At 67.6% G+C, this 25,756-nt stretch overlaps 3 protein-coding genes across 18 annotated transcripts; 1 reads left to right on the top strand and 2 right to left on the bottom strand.

Moving 5' to 3' along the window:
* Positions 1 to 533: 533 nt before the first annotated feature.
* PPIL1 (peptidylprolyl isomerase like 1) lies at positions 534 to 2,266 on the bottom strand. 7 transcript variants are annotated; one of them, XM_040652887.2, is made up of 4 exons: positions 2,101 to 2,266; positions 1,456 to 1,644; positions 897 to 965; positions 534 to 779 (listed from the first exon to the last, which is right to left on the bottom strand). In XM_040652887.2, exons 2-4 carry the CDS (start codon positions 1,607 to 1,609, stop codon positions 559 to 561), a joined length of 444 nt encoding a protein of 147 aa, XP_040508821.1. In that variant the 5' UTR covers positions 1,610 to 1,644; positions 2,101 to 2,266; the 3' UTR covers positions 534 to 558. The 7 variants fall into 7 exon arrangements, with proteins under 7 accessions (XP_040508821.1, XP_015154272.1, XP_046760158.1 ...); XM_015298786.3 differs by having other exon boundaries at positions 1,456 to 1,610; XM_046904202.1 differs by having other exon boundaries at positions 2,147 to 2,266.
* Positions 2,191 to 4,895, top strand: PSRC1 (proline and serine rich coiled-coil 1). 10 transcript variants are annotated; one of them, XM_015298784.4, is made up of 7 exons: positions 2,364 to 2,472; positions 3,128 to 3,183; positions 3,288 to 3,345; positions 3,474 to 3,732; positions 3,819 to 3,966; positions 4,078 to 4,278; positions 4,356 to 4,895. In XM_015298784.4, exons 2-7 carry the CDS (start codon positions 3,168 to 3,170, stop codon positions 4,457 to 4,459), a joined length of 786 nt encoding a protein of 261 aa, XP_015154270.3. In that variant the 5' UTR covers positions 2,364 to 2,472; positions 3,128 to 3,167; the 3' UTR covers positions 4,460 to 4,895. The 10 variants fall into 10 exon arrangements, with proteins under 10 accessions (XP_015154267.3, XP_015154266.3, XP_040508818.1 ...); XM_015298785.4 differs by having other exon boundaries at positions 2,364 to 2,484; XM_015298781.3 differs by lacking the exon at positions 3,288 to 3,345 and having other exon boundaries at positions 2,191 to 2,472.
* Positions 4,896 to 5,003: 108 nt separating this feature from the next.
* On the bottom strand, positions 5,004 to 25,383 carry CELSR2 (cadherin EGF LAG seven-pass G-type receptor 2). Its single transcript, XM_015298779.4, has 35 exons — positions 21,877 to 25,383; positions 19,485 to 20,129; positions 18,423 to 18,645; positions 17,856 to 17,971; positions 17,441 to 17,529; positions 16,864 to 17,021; positions 16,603 to 16,766; positions 15,928 to 16,053; positions 15,670 to 15,836; positions 14,969 to 15,154; positions 14,775 to 14,888; positions 14,104 to 14,275; positions 13,796 to 13,937; positions 13,310 to 13,430; positions 13,054 to 13,237; positions 12,877 to 12,978; positions 12,418 to 12,512; positions 12,125 to 12,334; positions 11,667 to 11,850; positions 11,208 to 11,351; positions 10,785 to 11,034; positions 10,397 to 10,564; positions 9,903 to 10,029; positions 9,203 to 9,403; positions 8,733 to 8,907; positions 8,518 to 8,630; positions 7,973 to 8,049; positions 7,704 to 7,830; positions 7,235 to 7,357; positions 7,033 to 7,154; positions 6,870 to 6,946; positions 6,617 to 6,766; positions 6,348 to 6,518; positions 6,040 to 6,269; positions 5,004 to 5,139 (listed from the first exon to the last, which is right to left on the bottom strand). The coding sequence occupies exons 1-34, from the start codon at positions 25,355 to 25,357 to the stop codon at positions 6,058 to 6,060; spliced, it is 8,916 nt and encodes a 2,971-aa protein (XP_015154265.3). The 5' UTR covers positions 25,358 to 25,383; the 3' UTR covers positions 5,004 to 5,139; positions 6,040 to 6,057.
* Between the last annotated feature and the right edge of the window lie 373 nt (positions 25,384 to 25,756).

The raw sequence follows: 25,756 nt of genomic DNA, 5'->3' as shown, positions 1-25,756 counted from the left end.
AGGGTTGACACTTCCCCACACCACGTGTGACCCCCCTCTGTCCCTATGGGTAACGTAACATCTCTGCATCCACGTGACATCTCCACACCCTATGGGTGACACCTCCACACCCCACAGGTGGTATTTGTGGGTGACACCTCTGTGCCAACGGGTGATATCTGTGCCCTCAGGGCTGACAGCTCCACATCCCTACGGGTGACATCTCTGTGTCCCTGTATGATACCTCCATGTCCCATGGGTGACACCACTCTGTCCCTACCCGTGACACCTCCATGCCCTATGGGTGACATCTCCATGTCTCCAAAGGCGACACCTCTGTGCCCCACAGATGACATCTCCAAGCCCCCACAGGCACCATCTGTGTGCCCCTACACACGAAACCCCCACGCCCTGTGGGTGACACCTCTGTGTGTGTGTATAGGGAACACTTCCACGCCCCTGTAGGTGACATTTCCATGTCCCCAGAGGTGACGCCTCCACGCCCCATGGATGACACCTCTGTGTTCCCACCCCACACACCACCACCACACCACTCCGTGCACGCTTTTATTCCCAACGTCACCCAGCAGGGACAGCTTTGAGCACTTTGACATCATCCAGCGGCCGGTCCTGCGCGTTGGTTTCCACCATGCCCACCCTGCCCAGCACCCCGATGCCTTGGCACACGCGCCCAAAGATGGTGTGTTTGCCATCCAACCACTGCGCCGGCGCCAACGTGATGAAGAATTGGCTGCCGTTGGTGTCCGGCCCTGCGTTGGCCATGGCCAGGATGCCAGCACCTGGGGATGGATGGAGGGAGGAATGGATGGAGATATGGATGGGATCGGTGTTTTTTTAGGGTTTTTTTTTTTTCCTTTTTGAGACATAAAGGTGGGGTTTGGGGACTGAGATCTCACCGGTGAACTTCAGCTCAGAGTGCAGCTCGTCCTCAAAGTGTTTGCCGTAGATGGAGGCACCGCCACGGCCTGTGGGCAAGGAGATCAGCAGGGGGTCGTGGCCCCACACCACGGGATCCCCGCTGTAGGGCTGGGGAGGTTCTGGTGGCCCCAGCACTGAGATAAGGGTCCCAGTGTCCCTGTTAGGGGGCTGAGGGTCTTCGTGTTCCCACTGTGGGACTGGGGATGTTGATGATCCCATCACAGGGCTGAGGGTCCCAGTGTTCCCATCATGAAACTGGAGGGTCCGGCATCCCTGTTAAGGGGCTGAGGGTCCCAGTGTCCCCATTGTGGAGCTGGGGGGTCCTGATAACCACATTATAGGGCCAAGGGTACCAACGTCCCCCTTACAGGGCAGCGGTCCCACTGTCCCCATCCTAAGGCTCAGGGTCCCAGCGTCCCCATCATGGAGCTGCGGGTCCTGACGATCCCATCAGGGGGCTGAGGGTCCCAGTGTCCCCATGACGGGACAGGGAAGGCCGTGCTGTCCCAGGAGGGGCTGTGGGGTCCCTGCACTCACCGGTGCCGGTGGGGTCTCCTCCCTGCACCATGAAGTCCCGGATGACGCGGTGGAAGCGGGTGCCGTTGTAGTACCCGCGGCGGCACAGCTCAGCAAAGTTCTTGCAGGTTCGTGGTGCGTGGCGCCAGTACAGCTCCAGCACCAGAGTGCCCATCCTGCCCACAGCACCACAGCGTCAGCATCGGGGGGCTGAGGAGATGGGGAGACTGTGTGGTACGGGGAGGGGGGGGCCAGGGGTTGGGGCAGGGAGAGCATGGAGTGAGGGGGGGAACCCGGGGGTTCTGGGAATGGGGTTGGGAACCGGGGGAGATGCCGGTATTGGGAACTGGGGGTGGTCGTAGAGCCGCGGGTGGGAACTGAAGGGAGCTCCGGTACCGGAGGGGTTCCCAGGGGCACGCAGAGAGCGGGGCGGGGGAAACCGGGGGAGGAGGGGGGTGGAGGAGGGCAAAAGGGGGTCCTGGTAGCAGCATCTGGGAACGCGAACCCCTGGGGGTCCCGGCACCGGGGGGGGGGGGGGGAATTGTGAGAGCGGGGAGGAGGGACCCAAAGGGGTCCCGGTACCGGAAGGACGTCCCAATACCGCGTGAGGGGAACCCGGCGGGCCCAGCAGAGAAGGAGAGGGGAGGCAGAAGGGGGTCCCGGTACCGGAGTGAGGGTTTCAGGGGCACCCTTAAACCGGGGGGTCCGGTACCGAGCGCGGAGGCCCGTGGGGTTCCCGCCTCTTACGTAGTCTCCATGGAGACGGTGGGCGGCTGCCAGGAGTCAGGCGGGACGGCGGCCATGCTGCTGCGCCGCTATTGCTGCCGGCGCCGGAAGCGGCACCTCGGCGTTTCCGGTGACACGCCCCCTCCCCGCCGACGGCCAATGGGCATCGCGCAGGGTTTGGGGGCGGGGCCAATCGGCGCGGCGGGCGGGAGCGCGCGGCGCCATTGTGGGGCCGGAGGGAGAATTCGAACGGGCGAAGCGCTCCGCCCCCCCCGGCCGGACCTCCCCGGAGCGCCGAGCGGGAGCCGGGCGGTGAGAGCCGCGGTGCGGGGCCGGGAGCCGCGGGATGGGGCCGAGAGCCCCAGGTGTGGGGTGGTGTTCCGCTGGGATGGGGGAGTGGGGCTGAGACCCCCCGTTTTGGGGCTGCGGGGCCCAGTAGGGCTTGGGATGTGAAGGGTACGGGGCTGGGATGGGGGCGAAGGGCTGCGATCCCCTTTTTGGGGCTGGAGGCCCTCCAAGGGTTGGGGAGGGGGACCTCCGAGTGTGGGGCTGGGAGCATCCCCTGTGTGGGATTGGGGTTCCACTGGGATGGGGGGGCTGGGGCCTCCCTTTTGGGGCTGCGGTGTGGTAGGGTCGGGTGTGGGTGCGGGGCTGCGGCTGCTTGGGATGGGGGCTGGGACACCCCAGGGTTTGGGACCCATAGGGTTCAGGGTGTGGGGTCGGACCCCCGGCGTACAGCTCTGTGGTCCCCTGGGATGGGGCCGTGGGGTGCAGGGCTGCCCCCCCAGCAGTGGGTCTGCCCCCCCCGGTGCTCGGGCTCATCCCGCCCTGCGTGCTGCCCCGTGCTGTCCCCGTGGCCACAAAGCCCCGTTGTGCCCGGTGCTGGCAGAGCTGTCCCCAGCGGGCGCTGTGCCCGTAGTGGGGACGTTGTGGGGGGGGCCGTGGGGTCACCCCTGCTTGCACCCAGGTCACCTATGGGCTCCGGCGCCGCTCGCTGACCGGGTGTGATGATGGAGGAGCGAGGTAGGGCGGCTGTTCCCAACACGGGGACCCCCTCTGTGTCCTCCAACCCGGGGACCGGAGGCCCCCTATGTGTCCCCCACACGTCCCCCCCGCATCGCCCCCAGATGTCCAATTCATCACCGAGGAGAAGTTCGACTTTGGCGTCCTGTCCCCTTCTGACAGGTGAGACGGGGACACGGGTGACATAACAGCGTGTGCCCACACGCGTGGCCAGGTGTCAGCCCGTGCTATGTCACCTGCTGCCCGCTGTGGGGCTCCTGGGCAGGGCTAATGCCGCCCTTCACCCCCAGCCGTGAGGATGATGACGATGACGAGGAGCCCCCGGGGGGCGCAAACGGGCGCTGGAGCCCCCTGAGCGGGGCCGGGCTGGAGGAGATGGTGCGTGAGGCCACGCGCCTGGCAGCGCAGCTGCAGCAATGCCAGCTGTCCCCGCTGCCCCCCGGCCAGGGGAGGGGCAGCCCCCGCAGCCCCCGCCGTGAGACCTTCGTGGTGAAGGACAGCCCCGTGCGGGCGCTGCTGCCCACCGTGCCCGCCGCCGGCGTCCCCAAGGTGGGTGGTACCGCAGGGGGGTGGGGAGGGGGCACGGCCGTGGTGCGGGGTGCAGTCTGCATCCCTGTGCCCCCCCCCTCTTACAGGAGTCCCCCCGCTCTCACCCCCCGGCGTCACCCAGGGGAGCCCCCAGCAGCAGGGGGACCCCGAGCCAGAGTGGTTCCCCCCGGCCGTGCCCACCCCGGGGGGCTGTGGCGCGGGGCAGGTCCGAGCCCCTCCGTGCAGGGACAGCAGGTAATGGGGTGGGGATGGGGACAGCCCACCCCATGGGGTACCCGCACCACGGGGACACCATTGGGAACGCGTACAAGGACCGTGCCCCCCCAACCCCACCATTTCTCCCAGCTCAGCCAAAGCTGAGGAGCAGCACTGCCACCCCCCCGACCCGCACACCCCGTGCCAGGACCACCACCACTGCCACCACCGCCCCCAGCAGCCGCCCCCCCCCGCCTAGCGCCATCCCCAAACCCCCCGGCCGGGCTGCGACATCGGGGACTGCACCAGGTGGGAGGGGACCCCCCCGGACCAGCACAGCTGCACCCAGAGGTAAGGATGGGGGCCGTCCCCTCTGACAGCGTGGGACCGCCCCGTGCCTCAGTTTCCCCACACGTACTCTCCCCCAGGTGCACCCCTCGGGGGGGGGGCTGGCTCCAGGTGCAGACTTGGCCCCCCCAGCAGCCGCCTGCAGCCCCCCCGCAAGACGGCAGCCAGCAGCACCCCGCGGTGACAGCATCGCCCACCTGGGGAAACTGAGTCACGGGGAAGGGGGGAGCACAGTGAGACCCCCCCGAGGGAGGAGGCAGAGGCTCAGGTCGGGTTTTGCTTTAATTACAAAAGGTCACACCAGCAGTAGGAAACCCCCCCGGCCCACCCGCCCTGCGCACCCAGGGGTCCCCCCCCCCCACCTCGCATCCTGCACCCAGCCCTATGGCACCGCCTGAGCCTTGCCTTGGGGAGGGGGACACACCATGGCATCCACACCCTCCAACTGCCCCCCCCAGTGCCACAGCACAGCCGAGCAAGGGTGGCAGCTGTGTGCCCCCCCCGTCCCCCTCCTGGGGGGGCTGGCATGCTGTGGGGGGGCCCTATATCCTTTTTTTTTTTTTCTTTTTTTTTTTTTTTTGTATTTTTCATGTATTTTTTAAATAAAACCCTCCATGGGGCGGCGGTGCTGCGGGCAATTCCTGGGGTACCCCATGGCACTGGGAGGGGGGCACCCAATGCCACACAGCTGCCCCATACCCTCTGGGGGGGAGAGGGGGGGGGGGCAGGCAAATCCCTGCTGACTGCAGGGTCCAAAGTGCAATGGGGGCTGCGTGCCCCCCACCCTGTACCACCCTCTGCCCACCCCCCTCCCCCGCTGTCCCTGGCGGTGGTGGTCCCCGTTAGATGGAGGTCTCGTCGCTCCTGCCAGGGGGGTGGGCACAAAGGGAGGGGGGGGGGGTAAAACGAGACAGACGGATGCGTGATCACGGGGGGGGCCGGGGGTGCAGGTGCCCACCACGGTCACAGCACCCAGCGCCCACCCAGACAGACAGAGATGGAGAGGGTTGGGGGAGGGGAGTGCACCCCCCCCCCCCCCGGACCCCCACATGTTAATGAAGAAAATTAAAAAACAGAAATCTGGGTTGGGGGGGGGAGGAGAGAAGAGCAGGGTTAGTGCAGAGTCTCCCTGGTGCAGCTTATGGGGACAGAGCCAACCCCCACCCATGGGTGTCCCATGGGCCCCACGCACCCGAAGGGCACCCAATGGGAACCCAACGAATACCCAATAGAAACCCAATGAGCACCTAATGGAAACCCCATGGGAACCCACTGGGAATGCAGTGGGAAACCAATGAGTACCCAATGATTATCCAGTGGGAACTCAATAGGAACCCAATGGGAACCCGAAGAGAATCCACTGAGTATCCAATGAATATCCAACGGGAACCGAATGGGAACCCACACAGTACCCAAACAGGAACCCAATGAGTACCCTGTGGGCACCCAGAGCCATACAACGGGCAGCTGATGAGCACCCAATGGTGCCCATGTACCCAACGGGCACCCTCACACCCAGCGGGCACATTTCCACCTGATGAGCACCCACGGGGCGCCCAACCGCTGTCCTTACACTCAGTGGGGACCCAATGGGAACCCTCACACGCAATGGGGACCCAACGGGCACCCCGGCACTCCATTAGCACCCCCTATTCACTGTAGCACACGCAGGGCATCCGATGGGCACCCCAGCCCCTAAGAACCCCCCCCTCCCCGCACCCTGGGGACCCCCCCGCAGCCCCCTGCCCATCTCCCAGCACTCACTCGGAGCCGGAGGAGTCCTCATCCACAGTGCCTGCTTTGATGCTCATAGCGATGGGCGCCGCGCCGCTCAGCTGCTCCTGCAGGCTCTGCCGGGGCCGGGGCCCCCCCGGACCCCCCCCGCTGGCTGCCTTCGCTCCCGGAGGAGGCGGCGGTGCCGGCGGGGGGCGGGGGGGGGCGCGGGGCGGCTCCGCGTTCGCTGATGGGCGGCAAACCCCTCTTCTTCAAGATGCCTGCGGGGACGCGAATGGCACCAGAGGGACGCGGTGCGCTGCGGTACCCCCAGCACTGCGCCCAGGGGTGCCCCGTACCTTTGTGGGGGTGAGGGAGGGGCAGCAGCGGGGGCAGCCTGGGGGGCCCCTCACCCCCCGGCACCGCCTCCACGCGCAGCGGTTCCGTGCCTCCGTGCCCGTCGCTCTCGCTGGCCGTTGTCACAAACTCCCCCGGCCAATACGGCCGCGTCGGGGCCACCGCGCTGTCACCTGCAGGAGGTGGGGGGGGGGGGGGCACTGAGCCGGGGTGCCCCACGCCCCCCCCCCCCCCCTCCCGACCCCCCTCAGACCCCCGGAGCGGCCGTTACCGGTGGGTGTGGGCGGCTGCTCGGGGCGCAGCAGCGCATCCCAGGCGGTGCCACCGGGCTCATCCTCACTGTCCGAGGAGTGCGTGGAGCCATAGGAGCCGCTGGGGTCCTCCTCCAGGGACAGGTCGCTGTCGGAGTCGCTGTCGTGCTCTGCGTGCCGGGAGGGGGGGGTGGGGTGGGAAGGCAGAACTCAACGGGAGCCCCCGCGCTGCGCTCACCGCCAGCTGAGCCCCGACGCACTCATTGCGCTCACCGTGCTGTGCGTCCGCAGTGTCCAGGAGCCCCCCCTGCTCTGCCGGCACGCGGCCGCCGTTCAGCCCCGCGTCCTCCCTGCGGGTGACAGCGGTGACATCCCGCGCCGCATCCCCCCACGCCCCCCCCCCCCCCCCAAACCCCGCCGTGCCCCCACCCCACACCTGCGCACGAAGGGGATGTAGCTGTGCTGGCTTTTGGCCACGCTGTGCAGCGATCCCGTGGAGTCCCCGCAGGGCGCCTGGTACAGCCGGCCGGCCACGTACGTGGTGTCACAGCTGTACGCCTGCAGGGACGGGGATGGGGATGGGGGCGGGGGGGCGGTGGAAGCCCGCGGCACCCCCCATCCCACAGCCGTGTACTCACGGTGGTCAGTGTGGATTTGGTGGCCAACGCGGGGTCGGGGCTGTGGGCGCGGGCGCAGGCGGAGCGCAGGCAGTGCCGCACCTCCCGGCTCAGCACCACACACACCAGGAAGAAGAGGGGGCCCTGGGGTGGGAGGGGGGAGAGGGTGGGTGAGGGACCCCGTTCGGGTGCCCCCTGTTGGCACCTCAGGTGGGTGAAGGACAATTGGTGGCGCTGGGTGTCCCTTTGGTGGCACCTCAAAGCAGGTGAGGGGCACTCTGCGCCTATGGGGCGTCCCATGCTGACACCCTGAACTGGGTGAGGGTCCCCCGGTGCCCCCGAGGTGTCCCCCATTGATACTCCAGATGGCTGAGGGACAACTGGTGGCCATTGGGTGCCACCCCAAACCAGGTGAGGATCACTCTGTGCCCAGTGGGGCAGTGTGAGGCTTTGGGGGGACGGAAATATGGGGCTATGGGGGTGGGGGTACCTGGAGGCAGTTGGAGATGGCGAAGAGGTAGTGGAAGAGGATGGCATCGCTGTTGACAGCAAGCAGGGCGAGCAGCCAGGCCAGGCTGGGCAGCACCAGCACCACCAGTGCTGTCTGCAGCCCGGAGCTGGGGGGGAAGATGTCAGCACCCCAAAGCGTTGTAGGACAGGACCCCCACAGGCCCCCTGCTGCGGGGCAGTGCTGCACATGGGCACCTCTGCCACCTGTGCTCCCTGTCCTTCGTGTGTTCCCACTGCCAGCTCACTCACCTCGTGCCTTTCTTCTCGAAGCCCTGGGGGGTGGCACAGGACGCCCTGGCTGCCAGCACGAGGAAGAAGACACCGACCTATGGGGCAGGGAGTGAGGGAGGGCTGCCGTGGGGCCAATTCCCCATATGTCCCCCATGCCCCATAAGTTCCTTGTGCCTCACATATCCCATAGATCCCATATATCCCCCATATGCTCCTATGCCACATATATCCCATACACTCCACATGTTGCCTATGGCCTATATAACCCCCACATTCCACACGTCCCATACGCCACGTGTCCCCCACAACCAAATACCCTCTATGCCATATATTTTCTATATACTCCATATACTCCCTATACACCTCATATACCCTATACGTCCCATAATTCCCCCACTCCCATATAACCCATACTCCCATATGTCCCTTCCCTATACCCCACATATGTACTCTATACTCCGTTTCTTCCCTACGGTCCCATGTACCCTATATACCCCACACACCCCTCACACCCCGCACGTCCCCTCTGCCCCATACACCCCACACATCCCCATCCTCCGCACCGCCACGGCGCAGGCGCTGGGCCCCGCCAGGCTCCACACCAGGCTGTCATGGATGGAGAGCCAGCAGAAGTCGGGGTTCCCGTAGCCCTCGGGGTCCAACCCCACCGCCAGCCCTGCACAGTCATGTGTTGGGGTGGGGCCTCACCGGCTGAGGGGGGCTACGCGGGGCAGGGTTAGGGTTGGGTTAGGGTAAGTGGGAAGGGGTGCGAGCTCACCGGTGATGAAGGCGGGCAGCCCCCAGCCCAGCACGTGGTAGAAGCGCATGGGCCCGCGGTCGACGTGCCGGGGTTCGGTGCGGCGCCGGTAGAGGTGCAGCGCCTCCAGCAGCGCCCACCCCACGGCGCTCAGGTGCAGGAACTGCAGCAGGATGGCCACCACCGTGCATGCCAGCTGTGTGGGGAGGGGGTCAGACAGGGACCGCCCACACCGATCACACCCCAGGGAGCCACGCCCCGTGGCCACGCCCACTCGAAGCCACGCCCCCTTCAACCACACCCACGCGAGGCCCCGCCCACAGCGAGCCGCACCCACCCTTAGCCCCACCTCCCAACACACCACACCCACCGTTAGCCCCGCCCACATTTATAACCCCACCCCCCCGAACCGCCACACCCATCTTAGCCCCGCCCCCCTCCCTCTTCCCACCCCCTCCACCCCGGTTCTCCCCCGGTTCTCCCCGCCCTACCGGCAGCTCGGCCTGGTTGATGCCCAGCAGGAAGACGAGCTGTGCCAGCAGCAGCGCGCAGGCGCCGTGCCGCCGGATGCTGTGGCGGTTGGAGCGCAGCCCCCGTAGGGCGCTCAGCACCAGCACGGCCAGCAGCAGCCCCGCCAGCGCCACGCCCAGCGAGCCGTAGGTCAGCGCCGCCAGCGGAAGGATCTCCCCGTTCTGCCGGTACCGAATCACTTGGCCACGCCCCCCCGGAGCCACGCCCACGCCCGGCCACGCCCACGACACACCCTCGTGGCCACACCCAATGGGGGGCGCCGCTCTGCTTAGCCACGCCCCCACGGAAAGCCACACCCATTTCGTTGACCCCGCCCCCCCCACGTGGAGCCCCGCCCACCCGTTGGCTCCGCCCCACAAGGACACGCCCACAGCATGACAGCCTATAGGGAGCCCCCTCCCCGTTCAGCCACGCCCCTATTGGAGCTCCGCCCACTTATGGTCCCACCCTATGACCGCCCCGCCCACATGGAAGCCCCGCCCACGTGTCGGCCCCTCCCCTTCCGGCCCCATTCATACAGCCCCTCCCTTTCCACAAGCCCCGCCCACTCACGTGCCCCCTCCCCTTTCCCATAAGCCCCGCCTCCAGCACCACACAGCCATGGCACCGCATGCCATCCCAGCCCCCCCGCGCCCCCAATCTCAGCTCCCCCCACCCCACCTCGCGCCGGGAGATGTCCATGAGCACGGCGAAGCTCGTCATGTGGTTGCACTGGCAGCTGACGTGGCTCTGATTCCGGAACACCACCTCACAGCCCCGCGCCGACCAGCCGCCCGCACCGCCTGCCCTGCAACCGGCCGGGACACCCCACAATGGGACACCCCACAATGCAATGGGACACCCCGCCATGCAATGGGACACCATGCCATGGGACACCCCACAATGCAATGGGACACCCCGCCATGCAATGGGACACCCCACAATGGGACATCCCGCCATGGGACACCCCACCATGGGATGGGACACCCCCACAATGCAATGGAACACCCTGCCATGGGACATCCCACAATGCAATGGGACACCCCACCATGGGATGGGACACCCTCCCATGTCACCACGAACGACACTGTCCCCATCCCACAGTGCCCCCCTCCCACGCCCATACCCCCGTGCCCACCCCATAGAAATGCGGCCCCGTCCCCACCCCGGCTCACAGCAGTGAGTGGTTCCAGAAGACGCAGATGGGTTTGGAGCGTTCCTGCGTTTCCAGCAGACGGAACTGCAGTGTGATGGGTTTCTCCAGGGCCCGCGGCGCCCGCCCTGCCGCAGCGTGCACACTGATGCTCACCACCGGCGTGTTGATGATGGGGCGCTTGGGCACCCTGGGGGGCGGCAGGTCAGGGTCCCCACGGGGGCCGCACCCTCCGCAGGCAGCCACCCCCAATGCCCGCGTCCGTCTCCCACAGACACCCTCATCCCCCACATCCCAGCACCCCAATGTCCCCCATTGCCCCGGCACCTTATGGGCACCCTTTGCCCCGATGCTTGCCAACCCCCCCAGCCCTACGGCCACCCCCTGTGCCCCACAACCCCCCGTGGCACCTGAGGCTGCGCTTGTCGGTGTCGTACTGCTCGGGCAGCAGCCCCGCCAGCGTGCGGTAGATGATGACGCTGGCGATGGCCTGGCCCTCGCTGGGCTCCGGGTGCCGCTTGTGCCGGGTCACCAGGGTCACCTCGTCCTCCTCCTCGTCCCCTGCAGCCTCTTCATCCTCCTCCTCCTCCTCCTCCTCCTCCATCTCCTGCTGCTGCCCACCTGTGCTTGGCGATGCCTTTCCGTGCCCAGCAGCGGGGCCTGGGGTGGGAGGTGCTGATGCCCTCCTGAGTGTCACACGCGGGTACCCCACGGCCCCCTCCCAGCCCCACAGCCACGCCGAGATCCCCAGCCCTCCAACCCCGATAGGATCCCCTATAGCGCTGCCCACCCCACAGCTGCGGGCTGCCCCCCCCTCGCCCCCCAGCACTCACGCCTGCCCTCGGGGGGCCGGAAGACACTCTCGGGCAGAATGACGGTGGTCTCCAGGTCGGGGGGCTTCTCCCCTCGCAGCGCCTCATAGCGTGGCAGCCGTGCACCCGCGAAGCTGCCCTTGTCCAACCGCACCACTGACACCACTGCAGCGGCACCAGGGCGTCACCAACGGCACACACACGCGTGCGTGGCCCCGGAACACACGTGAATGCACACGCGGGTCCTTGGGCACAGGCAGTACCCCCAGTTCTGAGCACACACACAAGTCCCCCCCTGGGCACACACAGTGCTCAGGTCCCCAGGTGTGCACGTACCCACATCCCCCAGCATCCAACTGCCCCACGGGTGCCCTGGGCACACAGGTGGGCACACGGCCGCGTCCCCGGGCACACCCGTGGATCGCTGGGTGCACACACGTCTCCAAGGACGTGAACGCCCCCCACCCCCACAGCGCTCACCGATGTTGGGGGTGACGATGGTGAAGGGGCTGAGGTAGGTCTGGCGCATGTTCTGTGCCAGGGCGCTGGCGTAGTCCTCAAAGTGCTTCAGCAGCCACGCCGTGCCGCCCTCCGTCTGCTGGATCAGCTCCCAGTGCCGTTTGTTGCTGGCATCCAGCAGCGCGCTGCCCACCCGCAGGAGGTTCTGGGGACGGGCAGGGCTGCTCAGTGCCCCTCACCACAGCATCAGGGCCCACCACCGTGGCGCCTGGGCTCTGTACCCCACAGAATGGGGCACAGAGGGGCACTCAGTTGGTCCCAGGCATCCCGACCCCACCGGGTGCCCATCTCCAACCGCCACCCCGGGGGTCACCGAGCGCGTGCCCATCATCCGTGCCCGACACCGGGCACTGCGCACCCCACTCCATCACCCCACTCCACCACCCGCCCCACGGCGGGTCCCCCCATCGGCCCCACACCTCGGTGAAGTGGACGTCCTGCGTGGCCGCCAGGCGGAAGCCCCGCTGGGCGCTCTCGTGCTGCAGCAGCCGCGCCGCCAGCCGATACGCCAGGCGCACATCGCTGCCGAAGTAGGCGGCCGTGTGCCGCGTGGCGTTGTGCAGCTGCAGCGCCACCCGCTGCGACTGCGCCGTGTCCAGCACCGACTCGTTGCGCACCAAGCGCTCCGCCTGCGGGGATGGCACCCTCAGCACATCCGCGACCCCCACGGCACCGCCCCCCCCCCCCCCCCCCCCACGCTGGGGACACTCACGAAGCCTTTGAGGGCAGCGAAGGCCAACGAGGTGCAGTTGAAGAGGTTGGGGGGCAGCCAGCCCTTGTGCTCGTCGCAGTGACGCACCGCTGTGCCTGCGGGGATGGGCGCAGTGGGGATGCTATGGGGACACTGCAGGGACACTGCACGCCCCTACAGCTGGGGGCTCTTGGGGCACAGGGTGGCACTGGGATGTGGGATAGCAGTGCAGAGCTCTGTGCCCCTCCTGAGCCCATGGAGCACTTGGGGACAGGGCTGCAGGTCACCAACCCCCCCCGTCCTGTGTCCCTGGGGTGTGGGGTGGCAACGGGCAGCCCTTGTCCCATGTCCCCCCTGCACCCACGGGGCACTTGGAGCACAGGGTGGCACCAGGCGGCTCTGTCCCCCATCCATCACTGATGGGCGTCACTGGGGCGCGGGGTGACATCGTGCAGTCCCGTCCCCACATTCCCCCCTTACCGATGGAGCCCTTTGGGCACGGGGCGGCGGCGGGCAGCCCAAAGCGCGTCCTCGGCCACCAGATGCTGGCCTCGATGGCACGGGGACAGCTGTCATAGTTGACTGCGGGAGGCAAAGAGTGCGGCCATCAGGAGCGGGGGACGCCGCACCGGGTGACACCGTGGTGCCATCACCCACCTTCACAGCCGCTGACCGTCACCTCGGCGAAGGGGTTGTCGCAGCGGTCGCAGTGCCGCCCGATGACGCCGGGCTTGCAGGGGCACTGCCCGCTGGTGGCATCGCAGAGGCGTGACAGGGACCCGGTGGGGTAGCAGTCGCACAGCAGGCAGGTGTCACTGCCCGCCGGGCGGTAGTGGTTCTCCTGGGGGGGCACAGTGGGTCGGCGGGGCTGTGCCGGGCGGGGGCGCAGCGTGGGGTGGTGGGGGGCACTCACCTTGCAGCGGCACTCGCCTGTCGTCTTATTGCAGTCGGGGTCGAAGCCTTTGGTGACGTCGCAGCTGCAGGGGCCGCAGGTGGGGTGACCCCACCAGCCCCGCGGGCACGGCTGGTCCACCCTGTGCGGGCAGCATGGCACAGTGGGGCACAGCACAAAGCGGTATGGCACAGTATGGCACAGTGGGGCACAGTGGGGCACAGCACAAAGCGGTATGGCACAGTATGGCACAGTGGGGCACAGTGGGGCACAGCACAAAGCGATATGGCACAGTATGGCACAGTGGGGCACAGCACAAAGCGGTATGGCATAGTATGGCACAGTGGGGCACAGCACGGCGTGGCACACCCTCCGTGCGCAGCCACTGCACAGCCCCGTGCCCTTCCCACACCACTGTGCCCCCCCCGTGGCCACCACCCCCTTTCCATGATGTCCCTTCCGCAGCCACTGCGCCCCTCCTGTCCTCACCGGGTCCCCTCCCCTCACCTGTGCTCGCAGTACGGCCCAAAGTAGCCCTGGGGACACTCGCAGGCGTAGCCATGGGGGGCACCCGCTCTGCGCACGCAGCTGCCCCGGTGCTCACAGGGGTCGAGGGCGCAGGCGCTGACGCAGCTGTCACCGAAGTAACCTGTGACACCGGGGGGGCACACTCAAGGGAGCATCCCGAGGGGGTGTCCCCTCACGCTGTGGCGTCCCCAGGGCAGCCTGTCCCTTGGAGAGGGGTTGGGTGGGGGGTGGCAGTGCTCAGGCAGAGGTGACAGCCCTGGGGACACAGTAGCCCTGCTGGCACTCACCCGGGTGGCAGCTGCAGGAGAAGCTGTCCCAGTCGTCACTGCAGTAGCTGTGGGGTGGGCACGGCCCCGAGTCGCAGGGGTCGGGCAGAGCACAGCCCCCCTCCACGTTCACCTGCACAGCCGTCGCCACCTCCAGCATCACCGCGCTGCCCGTCGTCCCCACGCGCACACCCTGCAGCACCAGGCATGTCCCCGTGTCACCAGGACCGTGCCCAGGGCCCATGTTGTGCCCCATGGCCCACAGCCACATCCCCGTGCCCACGTGCCAACATCCCTGTGCCCATCCCCATGGCACAGTGCCCTGTCCCCATTCCTTGTGTGCGTCCCCATGCACTGCGCACATCCTCACACCCTGCGCCACATTCCATGCCCACACCCCCACCCCATGTGCCCACCTCCCCGTGCCCATCCCCACAGCGCTGTGCCCACATCCCCCTGCCCTGCTCCCTGTCCCCATTCCCTGTGGGTGTCCCCATGCCCTGTGCCACATTCCTGTGCCCATACCCACAGTACTCTGCCCACACCCCCATATCATGCGCGTGTCCCCGTTCCCTGTGACACATCCCCACGTCCCTCTGCCCACCTCCACACCCCAGGGCACCATGCCCACATCCCCAAGCCGTATTCCCATCCCACGTGCCACAGCCCCACATCCCACCCCAGCCCCATACCTGCACACAGCCACGGAAGCCCTGCTCCACCTGCCCGCCGTCCCCCTGCAGCCCCCCGACGCTCAGCGCCCGCAGCCGCAGCCCCTGCAGCCCCCCGGCCACGTCAGCCGTCGCCTGCGGGGCAGAGGGGCACTGAGCTCCACGGCTGCCGGGGGTCCCCACCCCACAGCCTGCCCTGTGCCCCCCCCCCGCACCTGGTGGCGGCCATAGTCGAGGGCGAGGAGCAGCAGGGTGGTGGGGGGCGCACGGCCGGGGTCCCCCCGCAGCTCCAGCTGGAGGTGGTGCCAGGCGCCGTCGTTGACCCGCGCGTGGGGCAGACGCAGCAGGGCCAGGCGGGACCCCCCCTGCCACACGCCCGCCTCCGCCTGCCCCTCGCTCAGCTGTGGGCAGAGGTGTCAGTGTGCCTCCAGCAAAGCACCCCCAAAAGGGTGATGCCTCCCCAAGGGCGACCACCCCCTGCCGCAGCCCCCACCATAGCCCTCAGGATAATATCACCCCCTGCTGCAGCCCCCACAATACCCACCCCCAGGGCGATAGCCTCCCAAGGGCAGCACCCCCCAGCGCTCCCCCCCAGCAACAGTCCTCACACCCACCCCCAACCAGGACAACCAAATAACTCCTCCTGGATAACAGCCCCCCCCCCCCCCCCCCAGTACTGCCTCCAGGACAACGGCCCCCAGAGCAATTCCCGCAGGGCAATACCCCCCCGCCCATAACCCCCTCACCCACATCTCCCCCAGGGCAGCACTGCACAGGGCAATACTCCCATGCCCACAACCTCACGCCCATAGCATCCCGAGAGCAATATCCCCCATACCAGTGGACCCCCATGCCCGCAGCCCCCAGGGCAGCGACCCCACACCCGTGCCCTATACCCCACACCCCACAGCCCCACCTGCAGTGTGAGCGTGGCCATGGGCCCGGCAGAGGCGCTCAGCAGCAGCCCGCGGGGTTGGCGCGTGCGGAACATCAGCCCCAGGTGCCACGGCAGCGGCAGCGGCAGCGCCAGCCCACTCCACAGCACCAGGCTGCTGCCCAGGAACCGCTGCGGATTCGCCATCTCTGCGGGGCACGGAGTGAGGTGGGCACCCCTCTGCCACCCCAAAATCCATCCTATCTCTCAACCTCCCCTCTCCCCCCCCCAACTCCATACCTTCCTGGCACGTCTTGCCCCCGAAGCCCAGCGGGCAGCGGCAGCTGAAGCCGTCCCATTCATGCACACAGGTGCCCCCGTTGTGGCACGTGCCGGCGTCACACACCGTCTTCTTGGCAGGGCATCCTGTGGGGGTGGGGGGGGCATAGGGTTGGTGACTCCTGAATGGCCGGGGAATGGCACTGTGCCCACATCCGGCCACTGGGCAGGGGCTCAGGGGACACAGAGACCCCCAGTGCCATGCCCATATACCCAAAGGACACAGGGACCCTCAGTGCCATGCCCATATACCCAAAGGGCACAGAGACCCCCAGAGCCATGTCCATATACCCAAAGGGCACAGAGACCCCCAGAGCCATGTCCATATACCCAAAGGGCAGAGACCCCCAGTGCCATGTCCCTATACCCAAAGAGCACAGAGACCCCCAGTGCCATGCCCATATACCCAAAGAGCACAGAGACCCTCAAAGCCATGTCCATACACACAGACACTCAATGCCACGTCCACATACCCAAAGGGCACACAGACCCCAGTGCCACGTTCCCACACCAAGCGTGCACAGGAACCCCCAGCTCAAACATGCCCATGCCAAGGGAACACAGACGCCCCCATCCCCACCACCCAGGGCGCACAGTGCCCTTTGGAGCCCCCGGGACCCCCTGCTCCCCCAGCACCTGGCACGGTGCCGTTGTTGGCGATGAAGGCAGCCATGTCCACGGGGCGCTCGTCCACGCGCAGGTGCCGCATGCAGCCCACGAAGTGGCGGCTGCGGATGGGGAAGCTCTCGGGCAGGGTGGGCACACCGCCCAGCAGCAGCGGCCCCGTCAGATCCAGCGACCTGCGGCACCGATGTCACCTGGGCAGGATGGGGGGACACCACCGAGGGCCCCCCTTTGTCCCCCCCCCCCCCCCACCGTCCCCATCCCCATCCTCACTTCTTGGAGCCGGACTGCGTGCCCTGTGCCGCACACGAGTAGTTGCCCAACACGGGGCCGAACTTCAGGGCCATGCCCACGTCGCAGTCATCCACCGCCACCACCGCCACCTTCTGCTCCGACGGGCCCTGCGGCAGCCCCGACTTGCCCAGCACGGGCTGCGGGCACACGGTGAGCCCTGCTGATGGCACTGCCTCCTCCCCGCGGCCTTCGTCCCCCCATCGTCCTCCTCCCAGCTGGGCTGCAGCCCTTCCTCTTCCCTCCGTCTTCTTCCTCGTCCTCCAACCCACATCCCCAAAGCCCTCCGTTCTCTTCCCCATCCCCGACCCCATATTCCCTCTCCTCTCCATCCTCTTCCTCGCACCCAACCCCTTCAACCCTCCTCTTCCTCCATCCCCTCTCCCCCATCCCCCTCTTCATCCCCCCAAATCACCCCTGTGCCCCTCATCCCCTTCCTGCTCCCCTCCATCCCTTCCCTCCCACCCCAAACCATTGCCTCCCATCAGCCCCACGTCCCCATCCCTTCGCCCCCCACCCCGGGCTGCAGCATCCCAGTGCCCCCCCCCCACACCCCCACCTTATTATAGTAGTGCAGCTGCACCCGGTGCCACTGCCCATCACTGACACCGCCCGGAACGAAGGGGGACACCGTGGTGGTGGTCTCACCTGCGGGCAGCGCACGGTGCATCAGGGTGGGGGGCACAGGGAGGGGTGACACGGGGTGGGGGAGGGCAGTGCCATGGGATGGGACGCATGGGATGTGGAGATGGAGGCAACACAGTGCCAGGAGCACAACGCATGGGATGGGGATGCAGTGTCAGCTGATGGCGGGGATGTGAGGCATGGGATGCAGTGCCAGGGATGGGGATGCAGTGCCAGGGAAGGGGATGCAGTGCCAGGGAAGGGGATGCAGTGCCAGGGAAGGGGATGCAGTGCCAGGCTGCGGTGCCCGGGGGAAATGCCGTGGATGCCGTGCCGGGGTGCGGCCGTACCCGCTGAGAAGGTGAGCTGGATCTGCTCCTGGACGATCTCCAGCGCCACGAAGTCGTGCTTCTCATTGAAGCGCCCGTTGTAGAGCAGCAGCGCGTCCCGCTCCTTGGTGGCGAACCTGGGGACACGGGGCGTTGTGCCCCCACCTCTGTGCTGCGCCACTGGCACGCACTGCCACCCCCAGCCCCTGCCCCGCTGCCCCACTGCCCCCCTTGCTGCCTTCCAGGTACCCCACTGCCCCCGCACCGTGGCCCCAAGCCGTGTCAATGGGGCTCCCGCCAACCCACACCCCACTGCCCCAACCCTGTGCCCACAGCCCCCCCCCATCCCATCCCCCACCCCCCGCCCTCAACACCCCGTTCCCCCCACAACCTCTGGCCCCATTGTTCCTACCCACATCCATAGGGCACTCCCCAACCCTGGCCCCATTCTCCCCGCTAACCCACGACCCCATCCACCACTACCCCCTACCAATAGGGCACCCCCTGCCCTACTGAAGCCCACGGGGCTGCCACTTCCCCACTTCCCCCACCCCACACCCCCATCCCATTCCCCCCCCCGGGGCTCACGTCAGGGTAAGAGTGAAGTGGAAGCGCTGCCGGAGGCCCCGGAAGGTGATGAAGGATCGCGGGGGGAAGCTGCGGGTGCTCATGGCGCAGAAAGGCTTCTCGTAGTGCCCGGGGGGGCACTCGCAGCGGAACCCCCCCACCAGCAGGTTGACGCAGGTGCCCCCGTTGCGGCAGACCCCCGGTGCACAGCGGCCACGGCGGGTGCTCAGCTCGCAGTGCTCCCCTGCAGGGGGGGCACCCCGGTACTGACCCCCAGCACTGAGGGGTCCCTCCATCCCCAGCCCTGGGGTCCCCCCCGAAAGCATCTCCAAACTCCACTTATCCCCAGCTCCATCGCCGTGGCAACCACCTCCTGTCACCATGGCAACTGAGGCAAACCCCCCCCCTTCCCCCCAGACAGCTGGTCCCCCCCACCCTGGGGTCCCTGGGGGTGTCCCCGATGCCACGGCCCCTACAGTGGCCAAAGTGTCCCCCCCCAGAGCCACACAGGGAGGGGAGCAGATGAACATGCAGTGGTGGCAGAGTATCCCCTGCGTGTCCTCTGTGTGTCCCAGAAGTGTCCCTTGTGTGTCCCTCAGGTGTCCCATGGGTGTCCCTCTTGCATGTTCCCCCCACCCCGAGGTCCCCCTTCTCAGCGATGCTCTGCGAGGACCGCAGTGGAACAGAGGGGACAGAAGGGATGGTAGAGACATGGAAGGGACAGTGATGGGGGAGGGATGCTGGGCATGGACTTGGGGATGAGAAATGTATGTTGGGTGGATGGGTAGATCTGGGGTGGATGGATGGATGATGGGGGGATGGATTTGGGGGGATGGAAGAATGTTGAGGGGTGGATGATGGGGGATGATGGAAGGGCGATGGGGGGTTGGATGATGGGTATGGATGTAGAGAGGATGGATGGACGTTGAGGAGACGGACAATGGGGGTATGGATGGATGATGATGGGAATGGGGGGGATGGATGATGGGAATGGGGGGACGGATGGATGACGGGAATGGGGGCAAGGATGGATGATGGGAATGGGGGCAAGGATGGATGACGGGGACGACAGAGGGCTCTCACCAGTGAAGTCCTCGTGGCACTCGCAGGTGTAGCCGCCCTCGTGGCTCCGGCAGCGCCCGTTGCCGCCGCAGGGGCTGGAGAAGCAGAGGTCCACCTCCGTCTCGCAGTAGTCGCCGGTGAAGCCGGGCGGGCAGCGGCAGCGCAGGCCGGTGACGGGATGGATGGGCCGGAAGAGGACGGTGTCGGAGGCCAGGAAGGGCGCGGAGCTGTCGAACTTGAGGACGGAGACGCAGCGCATGTAGTTCTCGCAGGGCTCGCGCAGGCAGATGTTGTCGTCGAAGGGCAGCACGCGCTGCGCGGAGATGGCGGCCAGCAGCGAGCGGTTCAGGTACAGCCGCTCCTGCAGCTCCTCCGAGGAGAAGAAGCGGGCGCCGCGCGCCGAGGCCGGCAGCCGCACCGACAGGCTGACGTTGAGGATGCGCGCGGCCGCCACGTCCGTGTCCGTCTGGATGTTGAAGAGGACCACGCGGTGCCGGGGGGCGGCCAGCACTGCCGCCACCCCCTCCAGGAAGAGGCTGAGCAGCGGCGAGAGGAAGCGCTCCTGGGACATGTCGGCCAGGCGCAGCGTGATGCTGTTGCTCAGCATCTCATCCGTGATCACCGTCACCCGCAGCGTGCACTGCGCCGTGGCACTGTGCACTCCGTCTGTGGGCAGGACGGTGGTTGTGGTCACCACGGGGGCACCCGAGGGGGTGAGCACCCAACTCGTGGTCACCGTGGTGGCACCCGATGGCCATAGCCACGCACTGAGCACCCAACTCGTGGTCACCATGGTGGCACCCGATGGCCATGGCCATGAGCTGAGCACCCAACTCGTGGTCACCATGGTGGCACCCGATGGCCACGGCGTGAGCACCAAACTCATAGTCACCATTGGTGGCACCCGATGGCCATGGAGTGAACACCCAACTCATGGTCACCACAGTGGCACTTGATGATGATGGCCATGGAGCAAGCACCCAGCTTGTCATGGTCACGACGGTGGCACCTGATGGCCATGGTCATGGAGTGAGCGCCCCACTCACCATGGTCACCACAGTGGCAGCCACCAAAGAGGGCTGTGGGGGGACCACCCGACTCGCAGGCACCATGCTGGCTCCTGACGGCCACGCAGTACCACCCCAGCTGGTCCCGCTATGGGGTCAGTGCCTGCAATTCCTCCTCCTTGCCGAGTGGCAGAGGGACAGACAGACAGATGGAGGATGGGAAAAGGGTCGTTGGAGGACAGATGGACGGAGAGAGCACAGGGACAGCACAGGGACGGCAGACAGGGGGAGGTGGCTCAGGGGACGGTGACGGGTGATGGCTGGTGGTGGTGGCCAGGGGCTGGGGGGAGCGTTGCCATGGCGGTGGCAGCGGGGGCCCAGCTATGCCCAGAGCCTTTGTTCCTTGGCTCCTGTGCAGGGGGACATGGGGGGACTCCCAGCACACCCCCTTTGTGTGGCTGGAGCAGGAGTGGCAGCGTGGGGGGGGGAGGGGGGGGGAGGGGGGGGCAGGTACACAACAAGGATGGGGAAAATCACAGCAGCAGGCAGCATGCTATGGGGGGCTGGGGGAGGATTTGGAAGGGGAGATTCTGCACTCAAGCTGTCCCCTCTGTAAATGGGGTGAAAAGGTTTTCCTACATGCCTTCAAAGTGGGGCTAATGGGGAAACTGCAGGGAAGGGACGGGAAGGGAGGCAGGATTTGGGGAGGGGGAACCAAACACCCCCACCCCTGTACTCTGCTCCCAGAGATCCCATGGCCGAGCACTGAGGGCCCCCGGCCAACCTCTCCATCCCTCAGTTTCCTCCATTACAACACAGTGGGGCAGCCTGGACCCCCAACACCCCTCAGACTCAGCAGTTTCCCTGTCCCCACTGTCACCCCCATGCCAGGCAGAGCTCCAGGAGAGATGCACTGCCCCCAGGTGCTCCCGCACGGTGCCAGCAGGTGGGAGGGTCCGAGCTCCATGAGGCGCAGTGACTCAGTTTCCCTCCCTGCCCCTGGGGCGGTCCAGGAGCCACTCCTTCCACACCCTTAGAATCGCTCCCCCCAACCTCTGAGCAGCACCCACCAATTCCACCCTGAAGTCTGAACCTCCCCAGAAGACACACACGGGCAGCTGGGACCCCCACCCATGTACAGCTCCCAACCAGGACCCCCCCCCCAAACACACACACGAGGCCCTGGGAGCCCCAAACCCATGCAACAACACCGTAGACCCTCACTACAAAAATCCATGCATGGAGGTATTGGACTCCCCCAGGACCCCCAGGTGGGGAGGACACAGGGGGTGCTGAGACCCCGACTGCCCTTGGACCTGTGGTGGGACGGGATGGACAAAACGCCATCAGCGCATCCCCAGATCTGGAGGGGACACCCCAAAACCGCCCCATCAGGGGGTCCTTACCTGACACCGAGACCCGCATGACGGCCTCCAGCGGGCGGTTGTTGTCCAGCGCCGGGCTGAGGCGCAGGTCCCCGGTGCGCGGGTCCAGCAGCACCAGGTTGAGCTCATTGCCTTGCTCGAAGGAGTAGGTGAGGCTGTCAGAGACGTCGGGGTCGCGGGCCGGGATGCGTCCGATGACCCCGCCGGGAAAACTGCCCGAACGGTTGGTGATGTAATTGTTGAAGACGATCTCAAAGTTCCTCAGCTGGGGGCTGTTGTCGTTGGCGTCGCGCAGGCGCACGTGGACGGTGGCACGGCTCACCAGCGGGGCCGAGGTGGCCTGGACCACCATGACGTACTCCGCTTTGGCCTCGTAGTCCAGGTCGGCCAAGGCAGTGAGCTCCCCAGAGAAGATGTCCAACTGGAAGACCTCGGGGATGTTGCCCTCCACGATCTGGTACATGATCTGCGCGTTGGGGCCCTCGTCGGGGTCGGTGGCGGTGATGCGGGCCACCACCAGCCCGATGGGGCTGTTCTCCTCCACGAAGATGTCGAACTCATCGCGCTCAAAGACCGGAGGGTTGTCGTTGACATCCAGCACCGTCACCTGGATCTCCACCGGCGTCCGCCTGGCTGGCACGCCCTTGTCAACAGCGTATGCCCGCAGGGCGTAGAGCGGCACGTTCTCCCGGTCCAGGCGGCGCAGAGTGCGCACGATGCCCGAGGTGGACTCGATGATGAAGTCGCCGTCACCGTCGTCACCGCCCTGGAAGGTGTAGAAGACCCTTCCGTTCAGCCCCGAGTCGCGGTCGGTGGCCGAGACCTGGAGGACGCTGGTGAAGGCGGGGACGTCCTCGTAGACAGAGCCCTGGTAGGAGTCGCGGAGGAATTGGGGCGCGTTGTCGTTGACGTCGCTCACCAGGATCTCCAGGTAGGTGGTGTCGGACTTCTGCGGGATGCCGTTGTCACGGGCCGTGATGGCCAGCGTGTAGGACACCTGGTCCTCGTAGTCCAGCTCCATCTGCGTGGTGACGGCCCCCGTGTCGGGCGCGATGCGGAACTGTGGGATGCTGTCCTCCATCAGGTAGGTGATGCGGGCGTTCTCCCCCGTGTCCTCATCCGTGGCGCTGATGACCACCACCGTGGTGCCCACCGGGCGGTCCTCGTTGACGTTGACGGTGTAGTGGGAGCTCTGGAAGACGGGTCGGTGCGTGTTGGCGTCGGTGACGTTGACCACCACCTGGGCCGTGTCCTGGCGCGTGCCATCGGAGGCGGCGACGGTGAGCAGGTAGTGGCGCTCCAGCTTGTAGTCCAGCGGCAGGGCGAGCGAGAGGAGCCCCCCCCCGCTCTGGCTGGTGATGGAGAAGCGGTTGCGGGTGTTGCCGCTGGAGATCTGGTAGGTGATGACGCTGTTGGCGTCGCGATCGACGGCGGAGACGGTCAGCACGCTGGTGCCCACCGCCGCGTCCTCGTTGAGGCGGGCGCTGTATTCGCGCTGCGTGAACTCGGGGCTGTTGTCGTTGACGTCCAGGACGGTGACGCTGACGCTGGCCGAGGACGCCATGGGGGGGCTGCCCTGGTCCTGCGCCTCCACGCCAAAGCTGTAGAAGTCCACCGCTTCCCGGTCCAGCTCGGAGGCCACCACGATCCACCCGGTGCTGTTGTTGATGGCGAAGGGGAAGCCGGCGCCGGCCTCCAGGAGGCTGTAAGCCAGGCGGGCGTTGTCCCCTGAGTCGGCGTCGATGGCTTGCACGTGGATGACGGAGTAGCCCACGGGCACGTTCTCCAGCACGGTGGCCTGGAAGGGCGTGCTGACAAAGATGGGCGCGTTGTCGTTGACATCCAACACCTGCACCGTGACCAACCCGCTGATGTTGGACAGCGGCGGCCGCCCGCCGTCCTGCGCGCGGATGCGCAGCGTGAACTCCTTGTTGGCCTCGTAGTCCAGCGGGGTGACCACGTCCAGAGCGCCCGTCTGCGCGTCGATGTAGAAGTGGCCGCGCGTGTTGCCGCTGACGATGCTGTAGTGCACGGCGGCGTTGCTGCCCTTGTCGCGGTCGGTGGCCGTCACCCTGAGCACGGCCGTGTTGGGCAGCACGTCCTCGGGGACCTGCGCCACGTAGCGCTTCTCGCTGAACTGCGGCGCGTTGTCGTTGTCGTCCTCCACCGCGATGCGCACCGTGGCCGTGGCGCTGCGGGGTCCGGGCTCCTGGCCCTGATCCGCCGCCTCCACCAGCAGCTCGAACGCCTCCACGGCCTCGCGGTCCACGGGGCCGCGGGTGCGGATGACGCCGGAGCGCGGATCGATCTCGAAGACCTCGTTGGCACCTCCGGCGTTCAGCAGGCGGTACAGCACGTTGGCGTTGGGGCCGGCGTCGCCGTCGGTGGCGCGCACGGTCAGCACCTCGTAGCCCACCTCCAGGTTCTCCCGCACGCTCTCGCGGTACTCGTGCTGCTCGAAGGCCGGGTCGTGGTCGTTGGCGTCGCTCACCGTCACCGTCAGCGTGGCCATGGCGCTGCGCCGCGGCGTGCCGTGGTCCGTCGCGGTCACGCGGAACACGTGGGTGCTTTTGCTCTCGCGGTCCAGCGGAGCGGCCGTGGTGACGGCGCCGGTGTCGGGGTCGATGGCGAACAGCGCGTCGGAGCGGCTGTCGAAGAGCGCGGCCATGGCGTAGCGCAGCCGGCCCGCCTCGCCCGGGTCGGGGTCGGTCGCCGTCACCTGCGCCACCGCCGTGCCCGCCGGGCGGTTCTCCGGCACCGCCGCCTGGTAGCTGGGGGGCTGGAACTGCGGCGCGGCGTTGGGGCTGCGGCGGCGGCGGGGGAGCGACGCGCCCGGAGGGCTGCGGGCGGTGCTCCCGGCGCTCCCGATGCCTGCGGGGAGCTGAGAGCCCCCGGTGCCCGCAGCGCGTGCCATACGCTCGGCGCTCCCGGATCCTCCGTGGCTGTAAGCACGGCCACGAGCGCCGGTGCCGCTGCTCTCCCCGGTGCCGCCGGCGCTGCCGGCGTCCGCCGTGCTCGCGGCTCCTCCGTGGCCTCGTGTCCCGCCGCTCTCCCCGCCGCTCCCGGTGCCTCCGCGGCTTCGGCTTCCGCCGCTCCCCCCGGCGCCGCCGGCGCTCATTGTGCTCCCGGTGCCGTTCGCACCCCCGCTGTCTGCGTCACGCGCGGCGCGCTCGGTGCTCCCGGTGCCTCCATGGCCTCGTGCACCGCCGCAGCCGCCGGTGCCGCCGCTCTCCCCGCCGCTCCCGGTGCCGCCGGACCCCCCCGCGCTCCCGCCGCCGCCGCCGCCGTCCCCGGTGCCGCTGGAAGCGCTGGAGGAGAGCGGGGGCGGCCGCGCTCCGCCGCTGTCCCCGTCGCCGCGGTGCGAGGGCAGAGCTGCGGGCGGGCAGGTGCCGCCGCCGGTATCGGGGTCGGTGCTGCGGGGCCGTCCCGGCGCGGCCAGCAGCAGCAGAGCCAGCAGAGCCCGCAGCAGCAGCGCGGCCCCGCGGGCGGGCGGAGCGCCCATGGCGCGGTGCGGCCGCTGCCGCCGATGCCGCTCAGCCCCGCGCCGCCGCCCGCGCGCGCCCGCCGGGGCGGGGCCGACACCGTGCGGGACTGCGCGGAGCTTAAAGGAGCCGCCGCTCCCCCCCCACGGCACCGCCCCTCCCTCCGGCACCTGCCCCACCCGCGGGCACGCGGACACGCGGATGCACGAGGCGCGATCCGCGTGCACGCGCGTGCACAATGCACCCGCTGTGTGTGCCCGCACGGCCGTCCGTACGTGTTCGCCCGGCTGTACGGCACGCGGGTTACGCGTACATGCACACACACGAACGCACACCCACGCACATGGCACGGGCACACGTACACACACGGCCCACGCGCATTGCACACGTGTGCACACACGCACGGCCCGCTGGCACAC

Source organism: Gallus gallus, chromosome 26, assembly GCF_016699485.2.
Source record: "Gallus gallus isolate bGalGal1 chromosome 26, bGalGal1.mat.broiler.GRCg7b, whole genome shotgun sequence".
Classification (NCBI taxonomy): domain Eukaryota; kingdom Metazoa; phylum Chordata; class Aves; order Galliformes; family Phasianidae; genus Gallus; species Gallus gallus.
Note: the sequence above shows the minus strand (reverse complement) of the source record. Positions and strands in the feature narration are given on the sequence as shown.

Excerpts from the sequence above, each read along its gene's own strand:
- PSRC1 (XM_015298780.3), top strand. The coding sequence starts at position 2,191 with ATGGAGACGGTGGGCGGCTGCCAGGAGTCAGGCGGGACGGCGGCCATG. Across the intron at positions 3,967-4,077 it reads CCTCCGTGCAGGGACAGCAG|CTCAGCCAAAGCTGAGGAGC; the intron begins GTAATGGGGTGG and ends CATTTCTCCCAG. Across the intron at positions 4,279-4,355 it reads CAGCACAGCTGCACCCAGAG|GTGCACCCCTCGGGGGGGGG; the intron begins GTAAGGATGGGG and ends ACTCTCCCCCAG.
- PPIL1 (XM_004950979.5), bottom strand. The coding sequence starts at position 2,237 with ATGGCCGCCGTCCCGCCTGACTCCTGGCAGCCGCCCACCGTCTCCATG. Across the intron at positions 1,611-2,181 it reads ACCGTCTCCATGGAGACTAC|GATGGGCACTCTGGTGCTGG; the intron begins GTAAGAGGCGGG and ends TGCTGTGGGCAG. Across the intron at positions 780-896 it reads CTCTGAGCTGAAGTTCACCG|GTGCTGGCATCCTGGCCATG; the intron begins GTGAGATCTCAG and ends ATCCATCCCCAG.
- CELSR2 (XM_015298779.4), bottom strand. The coding sequence starts at position 25,357 with ATGGGCGCTCCGCCCGCCCGCGGGGCCGCGCTGCTGCTGCGGGCTCTG. Across the intron at positions 18,646-19,484 it reads GTGCCACGAGGACTTCACTG|GGGAGCACTGCGAGCTGAGC; the intron begins GTGAGAGCCCTC and ends CCCCCCCTGCAG. Across the intron at positions 7,831-7,972 it reads TTCGAGAAGAAAGGCACGAG|CTCCGGGCTGCAGACAGCAC; the intron begins GTGAGTGAGCTG and ends CTTCCCCCCCAG.